This window comes from Athalia rosae, chromosome 8 (genome assembly GCF_917208135.1).
Source record: "Athalia rosae chromosome 8, iyAthRosa1.1, whole genome shotgun sequence".
Lineage (NCBI taxonomy): Eukaryota > Metazoa > Arthropoda > Insecta > Hymenoptera > Athaliidae > Athalia > Athalia rosae.
This window is the reverse complement of record NC_064033.1, coordinates 7,763,451-7,778,349: the sequence shown is the minus strand read 5'-3', so window position 1 is coordinate 7,778,349 and position 14,899 is coordinate 7,763,451. Positions and strand designations below refer to the sequence as shown.

The 14,899-nt window shown below is 43.3% G+C and overlaps 2 protein-coding genes across 2 annotated transcripts; one reads left to right on the top strand and one right to left on the bottom strand.

Annotated features, from left to right (window-relative positions):
• Positions 1 to 4,142: 4,142 nt before the first annotated feature.
• Positions 4,143 to 9,408, bottom strand: LOC125502147. Its single transcript, XM_048659911.1, has 4 exons — positions 8,456 to 9,408; positions 5,952 to 6,136; positions 5,068 to 5,170; positions 4,143 to 4,257 (listed from the first exon to the last, which is right to left on the bottom strand). The coding sequence occupies exons 1-4, from the start codon at positions 9,406 to 9,408 to the stop codon at positions 4,143 to 4,145; spliced, it is 1,356 nt and encodes a 451-aa protein (XP_048515868.1).
• A 4,214-nt stretch (positions 9,409 to 13,622) lies between these two features.
• LOC125502146 lies at positions 13,623 to 13,958 on the top strand. Its single transcript, XM_048659910.1, has one exon. The coding sequence runs from the start codon at positions 13,623 to 13,625 to the stop codon at positions 13,956 to 13,958; it is 336 nt and encodes a 111-aa protein (XP_048515867.1).
• The last annotated feature ends 941 nt before the right edge of the window (positions 13,959 to 14,899 follow it).

Sequence of the window (14,899 nt, the reverse complement as noted above, 5' to 3'; positions counted from 1 at the left end):
CTTGGGAAATCGAACACCCGATTACAACAGGTGAAACAGCGACGTCCGATCGTTCGCCCGTCATTGAGTATCGCGAGGGATTACCCCAGCAGAGTGACCACGACACCATGCATGCAAACTCCCAAAGTTATTGATTCTCGACGATTTGATGCGCGAGTCGTCCAACGTTACCGTCGTCGATCTTTTCATCAAGGGATGTCACCACAAAAACCTGAACGTGTTTCTCATCACGCAGAATCTTTTTCACTAAGGCCGCGGACAGCGGGATATCTTGCTGAAGGCGAACTACAGAGTCATTCTCAAAAATCCTTGAGATCGTGCCCAAATACAACAACTTGCACATCAAGTTCACCCTGAAGATCCACTCTCGTACAAGAAGCTTATCGTGACAACACGAATCGCCCCCACGGATATTTACTGCTGGATCTGAAGCAATGGTTGCCGGAAAATTGCCGGTTCCGGAACGAGATATTCCCACCGATGACCACCGCTACGTTGAAGTTCCGCGAAAGGATATAAAGCGGGACTGGCCACGGGGTGCTCTACTATTACACCTGTAATATCACCGCGAACAGGTCGACCAGGGCGGTTTAGTTCATCCGACACCGCGGTGTTACACGTCCTTCGCAAATTGAGAGGTCCTCAACGCTTGGCGCTACAGCGCGCTGCCGACGACAATCTTGTGAGAAATATCTGCGAGTGCACCCTCAACACTCTGAAGGGTAACGTCAAACTCAGTGATCGTCAGAAATCACGGCTGGGGAGACATCGCAGAATCTTACGTCGGCTGGCCAGTAACCGCGGCAGTTAGAGCAGTAAGAAAAAATTGCTCGTCCAACACGGGGGCTTCTTACTGCTATTACTGGCGCCCATCATAGGCGGGTTGGTGTCCACTCTGTTCGGGGGCGGCGGATGGAATCGTAACGCAAGGCAGGCATGGAGCATGCGGAAAAAATGGTACTTGATCCCCAGGAAACGGTGGAGCGGTTGCAACGGCAACGCAACGGAGGAGATGAAGCAAAAGAGACGGAAACAGAAGCACAGACGCAAAAACCAAATACCGCGAACACTGTGAGCAGATTAGACCGCGAGATGGACGATATTCTTGCATTGAAGGAAAAATCTGATCGCGAGAAATGGCGATTGTACAGTCTGGTGTTGAATCGATATTTATATTTCGCTGGAAAAACGAGAAAACCGCTAAAACTCAGCATACGCGACGTGTCTGCGGGGGGGCGTGGACGAAGTCGATAAAAGCGGTAGCGACAACGCTCTGGTGGACTGCAGAGCCATACACGACATCTTGATCAGCGTACCGCTGAAGTTTCGACGCAAAGCCGAGCTGCTGTAGAACTATCTGACGGCCAAAGGGACGATCGAGTGGGACAGACACGGGACAGTGGCTGTCGACGGTAATCAGCTACGGCGCACGAATATAATCGACTTGATAAACGACGTTGTGCGGGAAAGAAAATCCGTGGAAGCGACCATCATTTCGCCCGACTCTTCAGAGCTGTTAACATGCCGCAAGAGTTCATGGGAAATCCAATATATTTGAGAACGCACCTTTCACCGGAAGAACCGTATCGACGACCTGCAAACAACGCTGCGACTTCGAGAGCGCATCGGAGCAAGAGCACCGTTAATAGGGGTGGTGGTAGTAGCTGCGGACCGACCGGAGGCGACTACGGTGATTTAGACGACGACGAGGACGACGACGACGACTTCGACGACGGCGACGACGACGACTACGACGTCTTTCGTACTCCGCGAAAAAAGGCAAGACCCGTTCAAACGGGGAAAGGCCGCTGGTGCACCTTGCGCTCACGATAAAGCTTCTGAAGAAGCTGTACTACGACCCGTCCAACCCCGCGGGATACGGGGGTGCACGTGGATTGAAGCAAGCCGTTAGAGGAAAGAAAATATCTTTGGCAGCCGTCGACGATTGGTTAGCCTCCCAGGACGCGTACCCACTGCACAACACGATACGAAGGAGATTTCCGCGAGCCCACTACAGCGTACAAAACGTCGACGATCTGTGGGAGGCCGATCTCGCCGACCTAAGATCGCTGAAACACTACAACGACGGGTACAACTACCTTCTCGTTGTCGTAGATGTGTTGAGCAAGTTCGCGTGGGTGAGAGCGTGAAGGACAAGACCAAGGGTACGGTTGCTAAGGTTTTCAAAAATTTGCTGGAATCGACCGAGCGACGACTGATGCATCTGCAGACCGAATAGGGAACGGAATTCGTAGTCGCCCAATTCCAAAAGATGCTCGCCAGCCGTAACTTGCGGCATCGCGTCACCCAAAACCCCGACTTCGAAGCAAGCGTGGCGGAACGCTTCAACCACACCCTGAAGAAACGAATGTAGCGATATTTAACGCACGCGAACACCCGACTATACAAGGACGTTTTGCCGCAGCTGGTCAAGGTCTACAACCGCACCGTACACTCGACCATGAAAATCACCCCCTCCGAGGTGACGCTGGAAAACGCCGCGACAGCTCGCGCTAACGTAAAAAAAACACGAGGCGGTAAAGTGTCGGAGTCGTCGCGGTACGCGCGATTTTGCACGGGCGATCGAGTGCGTATCAGCAGGGCCAAGGGAGTATTTCGGAAGGGTTACGAGGCCAATTGAAAGGACGAAGTGTTGAAAATCGCACGGGTCTACGAACGCAGCCCCGTAGTTTACGCGCTGCAGGATTCAGCCGGCGAGACAATCGACGGCCTGTTCTACGACGCGGAGCTGCAGCGCGTCAAAAAGGATAGTTATTTCGTTGTGGATGAAATAATAAAGGTCGTAAAGGGGCCAGTAAGAAACTGTCAGTTGGCGTGGGTATCCCACGAAATTCGATAGCCGGATCCCGGCGAAGAGCCTGTCGAAACACCGAGCAAGAACAAGGATCAGTTTTATCTGACGCAAACCCGTCAGCCGAGACGCACGTGTCTCACCGTCGATTCCCCCTCCCCCGCTGGCGAGGTAGCCCGTGGTGTGCGGTCATCGTGAGACCCCCATTTTGTTTTTTCAGAAAACGCTGACGGTTTTGACCCGTAGCCCCCCTCAACCCTTCGCTTTCACGCTATCGCCGAGATAGAAGGAATTCGTAAATATTTTTTTTCGTCGAATCTTCCGATCAAAGGGGATCATTCTACATGGGGTGATCGTCGGTGTCGTTGTTAACAAACAAATTCCGAAACGTCGGTGGGTAGGTTCGAACTCACTACGACCGAAACTTTGGGGATCATCTAACCAGTCCTCTCGATCCCTCGTACTCCACCCCGCCGGGGAAGAACTGACGGTCAGGCAGGTCACCGATGCGTTAGCGTGAGCGTTGGTTACTTTATTTATCAACAATTACGGATTTCTAACCCTTATAGAGGGGTAAGGGCTAGAGTATATAATCGGAACACTTCTAGACAGCGTACTTTTCAAGCACAGTCGCTCAGCAAACTCACCTTTTGCAAGTGATCAACCAAGCTCATCATTGTCGAGTGAATTTTTTTTGTGGAACATTGAGAAAAGTGAATCAAAACGACAATCACAACAATCCGAAAGCGAACTGTCAAACTCTAGTGAAAAAGTAGATTCAGAGCCAATTATTACAAACAAAAATTGAAAAAAAATAGATTTGTCGCAACTAAACAAAGTAGCCAGGTTGGAGAAATTTTTTCCAACAAAAAAAACTGACCGAATTCGAGGTAAACAAAACTTACAAAATAAGCAAACTCCGCAAAGTCCAGACAAGATATGGACCTAAGGTGGTGGTAGACATTGAAAACAGCGTGTATTTGCCTACCCGTTCGGCTCGCACACTTTTAGCGGAGGATGACACCTTCGCTGGAGACAGCAGTTTGTTCGACCAGATGCTGGAGGCGGCATCAAAAAGACAATTGAATCTGAAATACCTTGGAGGCAAGTACCACAAGATTTCACTACATTTGATTATTGTCAAACAATCTTTTCATCTTTTTTACATAAGTATATTTGTAAAAAATATTGAGAAAAAAATATATATATATTTACACACACCTAATTGTAAGAGAACCTTGTATTTCTAGAACTATACTGAAAAAAAACTTTTTGTATCATTGAAAAACCATGTTATAGAAAATTTTCTAGTGTTGTTATTGTATATAAATCAGTCGGCGTAGCACCCCTCATCAAGCTCTAGATCATCTTGATCGTCGAAATTTTCATCTGAATCGCTGTCCAGGCTAAAGCGTTCTATACCACGAACAATCAGAACATAGGGTCTGCAACATTTTTTGAACATCCAGGTGCCATCAACGCTGTTACGTCCGATCGGATTAGTTTTGTTTGGGATGGATCTTACGTGAACAGGAGTGTGTGTGTCTAGATTTTTTGGGTCCAAGTCGAGACCAGTGCAAAGTTGGAAATAGCGGTGATTAATAATAACACGGGAAATTTGAGGATGATGTTTTACTCGGAGAGGGATTTGGTTTTATATGCTTGTCTCCTGGGATCTGATTTATTGATTCGCTTATAATCGGGAAAATTAGGTTTAAACTCTACTGGAATTTTATATAAAAATCGAATTTACTCGTAAGAATCACTTGGTTCTTGAGATAACTACAGCCGGGTTAAGCGAGTTTCTCAATAGCCGCCTGATTCATGAGGAAAATCTAGAGGAAAACGAACATCAGCCGGTTAAAGCGTGGTCGTTTTGATACAGACTTTTCCTTTTGAATAAATTTATAATTGATAAAATTGGAGAATTAATTATTGGAAACAAGGGTGAATTTTGAATGAATACGTGGTTATATTTCGAGAATAAAATATGAAATACAAAATTTATAATATAAAAATACTAACTAACAGTTGATCAGAAAACTCAAGTTAGAATCGGGAGTGATATGAATTGGGGAAGTAAGAATTTGGAATGAGACGAGTATGTATGAAAATAACACCTTGCTTAAATTGATTTGGATTTGGAGAAGATGGTGCAAACTGCACTGGTGGACTTCCGATTCAACTTTTTAGAAAACTGGGCTGAAGTTAAGTTTTTGGTGGATGAGTTAAGTGAGTGAGTTTTTGTCTGTAACTTTTTGGTCTGTGACTGTAACTGTGTTGTGTCATGTAACTGAGTCTTGTGTTGTTTCTTGTGACTTTTTGGTCTGTGACTGCGTAGTGTCTTGTATCTTTCAACTGTGATTTTTGAGTTGAGTTCCAGTTTTTATACCAAGATTTTGAGGGCGGTGTTTTGTAAATTTCTACAATTGGTTAGAATTTTCTTTTAGGGGTTCTTCCAATCGTATGTGTTTATCCATTTTGTTCGAAATGTTTAAAATATCTCATTGGTTGAGTTTTTCTCCCACTTGGGCCTGGTTATGCTGGGGTAGTTTTCTGGGGTACAAACACTTGAGTTTTATGACTATCTTCGAGAAATTGTTCGGTTTTTGAAAGTTTACTATTATTTAATGAACAAACTGGATTTTTACCAACTCCGAAATGGAAAATTCTCAGTGAATTTGAATCATTGATTTGTGTTTTTGAACGAAGGTTCTATCATGTTTTTTACGGATTTTATATTATAAGATTGAAATTTGACTGAATTCTTTCGATAACAAGTGTAATGAGTGTGTGATAATGTTTCATTAACGCGGAGACGGTTTGAAATTGTTCATTAGTAAATGTTAAAAATTGATTCTTAATAATTGAAGCAATATATGAAGCTAATGGAATATTTCGAACTCGGAGTGGTTTACAATATGAAGAAAAGGGTCTTGGCCTGAAAATGTGCGTGCGGACCAGGGATTTGTTTAGACTATTCTAGGGTTTTACGACCGACTCTCCAGATTCCACATCTGCAAGATCTCAGGTTCAAATGGTCATCTATGGAACCTTTGTTTAGTTCAAATCTAGGGGATATTAAAAATTTTGAATTTAGGAGTCTCGTGGGACGTAACAACGCATTGTCCGAACGCACATAACGTCTGTGCCGCTATGAAATAAATATGACTGTTTTCGTTTTCAGGCATGTTTGCCAATGCCATAGCGCGTTCGATCACATTGGTGATCGTTGCGGGTGATAGTTGCGCAGCCCATACATGGGGAACGTATACCCCCTTGAATAGAACGTAGGCATTGTCGTTCATGTCGTTCATGACGGATCTACAAAAGTTGAAAGATATTACATCTTTTACCATAACGTACGTGGAAGTAGAAGCGCAATTGAGGATTTCACTTCAAAAACACAATTATTTACCTTTTGTCTCACTTTTACACTTCACTCTAACAGAAATACACGAAACGCACAAGTTTTCGACAAATTTCCAAAATACGTAAGTTCTTCGCTCTTCGAAGCTCTTTCTGAGAATGAAACTCATTGCTTCGTCTAATATCGATGACTGATGCAGTAGTACACGTACACAACCGAAGTTTTCACGGTGTCTACAGATTCATCTTTTTTGTTTATGATAAACTCAACTCATGTGACTTGACGCTTAAAGTGGTCCCACCTGCAGCAAAAGCCCTTGACGATGTTAACTTAAATCTGTTAAAATCTCAACCGTTGATAGACCAAAATCGTTGATTTTGACTCTATCGCTATTGACCGTCTAAGTTGCATGGATGAAAAAATCCAACGTCTAATTCTCAGAACTGCATGTAAAGCCACCTCCGTTGTATTATAGATATACGGATCTCCAACGATGCGTGATGGTTATTTCACGTTTCGATGATTGGGAGTAACTGAACGAAAAACAATAACCTTCAATTAAAGATTTCTATTCTTAACTAAATCGTGAAAATATTTCACAGGCTGATTATTCGCATGCGTATCACATCTGGAAGGCTTTTAATATTCAAACTTCAGGAGAGAATTCAGATTTGTATCTAAGCACTGACGTTCTTCTTTTAGCTGACGTTTTTTAGAATTTCCGACAAAATTGCCAATCCACATATAATTTAGACCCTTTGCATTATTATACAGCACCGGGTCTCGCTTTTGATGCAATGCTGAAGTATACGCGTATCGAATTAGAGCTGTTGCTTGACATTGATATGGTGATGTTCGTTGAAAGAGGTATCCGCGGTGGTGTGTTCCAGTGTTCCAACAGGTATGCGGAAGCTCATAACAGATACATGGGTGCAGCTTTCGATTCGTGGCGGGATGAGTCGTAAATCATGTATTTCGACGTGAACAACCTGTACGGTTCTGGTATGAGTCTTTTTCTACCATATAGTTCGTTTGAATGGGTAATAAATTCTGAGCTACTCGACATAGGCAAAGTTTCAGACAGATTCCCCATAGGATACATATTAGAAGTAGACTTAGAATATCCTCAAGAACTTCACGAATCACACAAAGACTTGCCGCTATGCCTGACGCACGCACTATGTACCCCCCGTTTCGCGATGTGCACACCCCAAATTAACGACCAGCCTGTTCGCGAAAAAAAAATACGTCATTCATAACATAGTTTTGGAACAGTGTCTAAGTTTGGGTATGAAATGATCAAAAATTCATGGAGTATTAAAGTTCAAACAAGCACCCCGGTTGAAGAGCTATATAAATTCGAACAGTGATCTTCGATAAAAATCTGATGACGACTTTAAAAAAAAAAATTTCAAATTAATGATCAATGCTGTTTTTTGGAAAACGATGGAAAATGTTAGAAAATACAGAGATGTTCAATCAGTTACCAAGTAGAGAGAACGATACGATGCCAGATCTTACATAGTAAAACCAAATTTTCATACTTGTACGATTTTTGATAAAAACATGATTATAAATGAATTGACTAAAACAAAAAGAAAACTGAACGAACTGATATACAGCGAATTTTTCATTCTTGATCTTTCCGAAACATACATTCACGATTTTCATTACAATTATGTAAAAAAAACTTTGGGAGACAAGGCGAAAATGTTGTACAAGGACACGGATAGTCTTCTGTATCATTTCACTTCTCAATACATACGAATGTATGAGAGCTGATTTATACAAATTCGACACCTCCGACAATCCTGTAGATAATGTTTATGAAATGCCGTTGATGAATAAAAAAGTTGTGGGACTGATGAAAGATGAAACTAACGGAAAAATAATTACCGAATACATAGGCTTGAGAGCGAAACTGTTTTTTTTTCAAAGTGTTAAACGACCATGAAAACAGAAACGCGCTAAAGGGGTCGAAGGGTCCAACTTCGAGGACAATAAATTTCAACGTTTACATAGAATGTACTTTGCATCAACAAAACTTAGTGAAAATTCAAAATTAATTTATAAGCAAAAAGCATGAAGTCTATACGGTATCACGAAAGAAGATAGTACTGAGCTGGGATGACGATAAGCAAGTTGTGTCTTCCAATAAAACGGACACACTTCCGTGGGGTTTCATACCTTCCGAGTGAGCTGTATTGGATTTGAGGTGTAAATTAAGAAATAATAAATTATATTTAATATCATTATCGTTGGAGTTTTATTACGTAATCATGTTCAATTTGAAACAACCCAACAAATTATTTTCGTTTATCCAACTATTGTGTGTATTGTCAAAACCTAACCACTTTACAAACAGTTTCTTTCCACGTTTCCGCAACACCTTCTCGATGAGGTAAGTGTCAAAGTTTGCAGCTCGGAGAAGCTCTAGTTCATGAAAACCACCCGCAACAGGTTGGTTTCGGTAGTCCTTGAGTTTGTAAGTGACAGGATCGGTGTTTGCCACCTGATCTATGGTGAATATTTTCGTTGTCCAATTTGGTGTAGAACCTTTGTCGGAAACATTTTTCAATTTGCTAACTCGCACCTTATCGCCAGCCTTGAATTTAGGAGCTAAAGCAGGTTTCACGCGAGCTCTCCCGTACATGCTCCTGAGCAACATTTTTTCATTGGTGATGGAAACATCCTTTGGTTTCATCTGAATTGTTCGATGTTTCGTGTTGTTGTAAGTGGATATGAAATCGGGTAAAATAGTTATCCACTCGTAATTGCCTTGCAAACTGAATTCAATCCACATTCTATTTTTTATCGTCCGGATAAAACGTTCGCAGATCGAAGCCTTCAAATTACTGAAGGTGGAGTAGAGTTTAATTTTATACCGTCTCATGAGATCCTCAAAATGCGAATTGTAGAATTCTTTGCCTCTGTCAACTTGTAAATGTTTCGGCACGCGTCCCCGCTTGAGAACGAATTTCATAGCACTCGCTGTCTCTTCGCCTGTCTTGTTCTTCATAGGCACGGCCCAAGCGTATTTTGAAAATATATCAGTTAGGGTGAGCATTAAGTGGTGACCCTTGTTTTGTTCAGCGTACGCAGACATATCAACAAGATCAGCTTGCCACGTTTCATCCAGGCCACGCACTTTAACGCTCCGACGTGGGTAATTACGTCTTGCCGGCTTGTGCAACTCCTTCACTAGCGTGAGCTTCTTCTCGTTCATTTTCCAATGTTGTCAGTCTAGTATTCAGATTGAGAATGACTTCTGAATTATCGAACACCAAGTCTTGGCCCGATTTAACCTCAGCGAGTAGATTTTTCAGAGCTTCACTTGTACTGGATTCAATGAATGTGTGGATCAGTTGATTGTTGTTGCTCATTTCTACCCGAGCGAAATCTATTTTCCGCTGCAGATGATTGAGAGTAACAGCGTCGTTCATCTGCAGAGGAGCGGCAACGTTGCACAGTCTTCTATTTTCCAAATCAAAATTGTCATTACCTGTGATTTTGAATCCTACGCCTGGTGGACCGCGACCGCCTGAAGCCACACCCTTGTATTGTGGTTGTCGTCCAAACACATCGACGTTCATCGTTGTAATGATACGAATAACCGTCTTTCGCTCATTAATAAACGATACCATTCTCACGCAGTTCTTCGATAATCGAATTAATTTCGTTGACATGACTCGGATTACCTGCCGACTGGGAGGCTATTAGCAATCTGAGATGATCGACGAGCTCGTTAGGATTATCCCAGTACACGTAATCAGGTTTACTGTTTTCGCGAGTCGCCATATATTGTGGGAGAATTCCCTTTGCGGTGCGCTGACGTATCGCAGGTGGCATATTCAGAATCTTTGCTATGATGTTCTTGAATTTGAAACCAGGGATGCTTCTGAGAGCCTCGTTGCTGTTGTAGTATTTTCTGTGAGCATTCGTTGCCAAGACAATTTTTTTGTAATTTCCCAAGTCGTCCGAACTCACAGAGGTCTCGTCAGGCACTTTCTTTGACAACAGTTCGAATAATCCCTACGTTTTCGCGTATCGTAAATCACCGATAGCAATATAATGTTGTCCAAAACTTATAGGTGAATTGCCAACCAATCATCGTCCACGAACTAGCTGACGTACGCCATATACGTTATTCAGCTCACTTTGTTTATCTTTGCGCAACAGTTCGAGGTATCGTTTCGTCAACATTTCCTGCTGAATACTTTCGGTATTTGCGTCGTCGCTATTATTCACGAACGGAGCTGCATCTTCGTAATCATCCTCATCGTCCGATAGTTCGCAGGATGAAATTTCGGTTCCGACCGGGACGGTTTCAGTTTTTGTGGGAACAATTTCACTTTCGTCAGGCATTATTTCGTTTTTGATGTTCGCAGTCATTCGCGATACATCGACAAGCTTTTGCAGTGGTCCGACGACTGGTTTGAACGTACCGTTGAACGCTTGTTTGGTAATTTCACGGCCCGACTCAATCATTCTATATTTTCGCCGAATTGCAGCGCTGGCGCTAGCCAAATCGCGTAAGGTAACTTTTTGTTTATTAATCTTTGCTGCTTACATGTTAACAGAACTGTGTCACGAACGTCACTGATTTTCTTCGTTAGAATCGATTCATTTAACACTTTTCCATTCTCATGAAACAGCCTCATCCTTTTCTGTACCTACCCTCGTTGAACTCGCTCTCTTTGTCAATCACGAGGAATCCATGATTATCGCTATTCCAACACGTTGCGCACAAATCTTTGAACTGTGTGTAGGACATATCCGTGTTTACATGATCGTCGTACACATGTTTGAGGTTCATATCATCCTGCTTGAACAACACTAGCAGATTTGCGTTGTCGCGCACGAGATGTTTGGATATACGAGCATACGTCTGACAAAGATAAAAACAATCCACATCGTGATAGCGCCCCATACTGAAGAAATTTCGGATAGTATCCTGCTTTTCGCAGGACACATCGTGAAACACCATCAAAGAATCAGGTAGTGCATCCTCAGGTACGACCACCTGCTGGTTTTCGTTGAAAAGAAAATACTTGACACCATCCACTTGTCCTAACAGCTGCTCTAAATACTTGTACTTTGGTCGAACCTGAGATCGTTCAAGTGTGTTATAAGGGCGAGCAGCGCGTTTGTTTCACTACAGTTGGACGGACCGCAAAACACAGCTCGTACGCTGTTGGGCAACAAATGCCCGTGCCGCTTTCTCGTTTAACCACTTTTTTGTTGCGCGAGTTTCACTGTGTTTCAGCCCTTGTCCAAGACATGACTAATGCAAAACGCTACAAAGTCGTTGTTTATGAACATTCTCTTTCAGCTTTCGATGGAACGTCGATATGATCGTACACAGAGCGGAAACCCGTAAAAAACGTCGTTGTCGAAGGCTTGGTCAAGTGGAATTGCATTTACCATCTTATCAGTACTGTGGACCTGGTACACAGTTGAACAAAAAACTTGCTCGCGGCGATGCAGGAATAAACTCCTTGGACACCGCTTGCAGGGAACACGATATAGCATATTCAAAAAACCGTAAAAATCTAGAGGCTCGAAGTGCTGCGGATAAAATATGAGTAGAAAAAGCCTGGAGGCGGGTTCTAACGCCAGACGCAAAACTTGGTGGAAAAGCAGCCGCCTGGACGGTTACCAACATTATGAAAGCTAAAACGAAATTGGGTATGGGTATCGAGAAGCCGAAGCCTACGGCACTACGGGAGATCGTAGGAGCAGCGAAAAAATCTATGGTTCCGAGTAAAAATGCTCGTGTAGCCGTTATGACGGCACTCAAGGAGGCTCGGAACGCGGTGAAGAGAGCGGGGGGTCAACGCAACGTACGCGCACCACGCATCCTACCGGTGCCAACAAAAGTTGGAGGCTTCTTACCCTTCCTGGTGCCCCTCCTTGCGGGCCTGAGGGCCACGGGTGCGTTAGCCGGAGGGGCGGCAGGTATAACGAAGGCGGTGAACGACGCGAGTGCCGCTAAACGAGATCTCGAAGAAAGTCGGAGGCACAACGAAACAATGGAGGCTATCGCGTTGGGCAAGGGACTCCACCTCAAACCTTACAGGAAGGGACTGGGACTCCACCTTAATCCAAACAATCGTATCCGTTCAAAAAACTAATAGCGAAGCTACTGCAGCGAGCGTCAACTGATGTGGATCTGTTAAAGTATGCAAACATTCTTAACGTTCCCCATTTTCGCGGGGTCTTTATGCGCACCGGATTACCGGATCGCAGTCCTCGTAGAATCGAATCAGCAATTGTTAATCTCGACGACAAAGATGGACCAGGCACGCATTGGGTGGCGTACAAAAAGATCGGTGACGACGTTGTTTACTTCGACAGTTTCGGTAATCTTCGACCACCTTCAGATCTCATCAGCTACTTTGGTGTTGGTAGCGTTAAATATAATCATGAAAGATATCAGGAATACGATACAATCACATGCGGTGATTTTTGTTTGAAATTCCTTTATAATCAATTGATTCGAAAGAATGTATATAAACTTAAAGCTTACGTGCCGCGATCAGTTTAGAATTTGCGGTCATGGGTGATTCGTTGACGCTAACCATTTCGGGGACATCCACGATCCTTGAAACGCAATACTTTCCGCCAATCGAACTTTCCCTCCAGGAGAATTATGTCATGGGATTGGTTGAACTGTTGACCTTCAATTCAATTCCCAACGTGGATTTCGGTCAGAATAAAATTTACGTGGGGGATGAGGTTATTACTATACCTACAGGTAGTTACGAAATAGAAGACATTGAGAGCTACGTTCAGAACGCGCTAGTGGATAAAAATATCACCATAAAACCAAACAACAATACGTTGCGTAGCGAAATCAAGTGTAATCGTACGATAAATTTCCAGCCCAGCGACTCTATTGGTCGCTTGTTAGGGTTTGCTCCACGCATCTTACAGCCTGACGTTGTTCATCAATCGGATCTCCCCGTAGCTATTCTGAAAGTAAACTCGCTGCGGGTGGAATGTAATATTAAAACGGGTGCTTACGCCGACGAACGTCAGGTGCACACGATTCACGAGTTCTTTCCAACTGTCCCACCAGGATATGAGATCATCGAAGTACCTTCGCACGTCATTTACCTTCCGGTCACCGTCAAGACCATAGATCACATTCAGCTGCGAATCGTTGATCAGGATGGAGATTTGGTTAATTTCCGCGGAGAAGTTATAACTGTGAAATTGCACATCAAATCACAGTAATGGGAATCGTGTATAACAAAAAAATTGGAGGTGGTTATAATCAGTTACCATGCACCCGAGGAGTCAGTCGTGCACCTGTTCCCACCGCGCTGACACGTCAAAACGTGTTGTTCCTGAAAAGTCTAGGTCTCAAGGTTGAAAAAGAAGTTTTAATAGATTCAAGCGTAGGTTCATTTGCATCTGTATCCTCTTCTGTGAACCATGGAAGAAATCTTGAACATTCAAACACCGGTTATGTTTGATGAGTCTGTCGCCCACTACGAGGCTCACTCACACAAACCGTATGCCTTTCCAAGTTTCAATAACAGCGGTGAGAAAAGGATAGCCGTACAACATCAAGATCTCGCCCTAGTACCGAGCAAGAGCTCGCTGCACGTTTACGGTAGACTTATGAAAACGGATGGAACTGTAGCGGTAGCTACAACTCTCGTAAACAATGCAATCTGTCATTTATTCGAAGAAGTGCGCTACGGATTGAATGCTATAGAAACTGATAGAAGCAAAAATGTAGATCTCACGAGTCTGATGAAAGGCTAAGCTTCTCTGAATCCCGGTCAAGCTTGGATAATGGAAAATGCGCGTTGGTTAGATGTTGAGGAACAGAATCAAGAACTGACCGATTCTAACGGATATTTTGATGTGTCTGTACCGTTGAGTACGATTTTGGGGTTTGCTGAAGATTACTGCAAGATCGTCGTTAACGCTAAACAAGAGTTAATCTTGACGAGGTCTAGAACGGATGCAAACGCGGTACTTCAACCAGCGGACGAAGATTACAAGATTCGGATCGACAAAGTGGAATGGTTAATACCGTACGTGCAACTGTCTGCGAACGAAAATTAGGGCTCCTGAGTTTCATTGAAAGAGATATACCTATTTCTATAAGTTTCCGGATTTGGGAATCGTACGAATATCCGATGCTGCCTACAACATCGAAACATGTATAGACCGTGAAGACATCGACGCAGTTAGAGAAACCGCGATACATATTATTGGCTTTCCAAACAAATCGAAAAAATAACGCAAGAAGAAATGCCAGTCGTTTCGATCACTGTGACATTACCGACGTCAAACTGTTTTTGAATCCCCAAAGCTATCTCCACGGCAATATAAATCTTGACATGAATCATAATCAGTACGCTCTGCTGTACGATATGTACGCAAATTTTCAAGCCGTTTACTACGGTAAGGACCCCGAACCATTGTTGAAAAAGGGTGAATTCTTACAATTCGCACCCATAATCATCATTAACTGTTCGAAACAAACCGAATCTCTGAATTATGGTCCAGTCGATATTCGTCCGGAATTTGAGGCTAAGGATCACTTCTCTACCGGAACATCAGCCTATTGTTCAATTCTACACGATAGTGTAATAGAATATAATCCAATAAGTGGTGGGGTGAAAAAAATTGGTATAAGACTCATACCGTTCGACTGCGCTCTTCAGTTAAACTTAGGATGGATATGATTTCAGATG

Excerpts from the sequence above, each read along its gene's own strand:
- LOC125502147 (XM_048659911.1), bottom strand. The coding sequence starts at position 9,408 with ATGAACGAGAAGAAGCTCACGCTAGTGAAGGAGTTGCACAAGCCGGCA. Across the intron at positions 6,137-8,455 it reads TTCAAATTGAACATGATTAC|ATCCGTCATGAACGACATGA; the intron begins GTAATAAAACTC and ends CAACTTTTGTAG. Across the intron at positions 4,258-5,067 it reads TTACAGTCACAGACCAAAAA|ACCCTATGTTCTGATTGTTC; the intron begins GTTACAGACAAA and ends AAAATGTTGCAG.
- LOC125502146 (XM_048659910.1), top strand. The coding sequence starts at position 13,623 with ATGGAAGAAATCTTGAACATTCAAACACCGGTTATGTTTGATGAGTCT.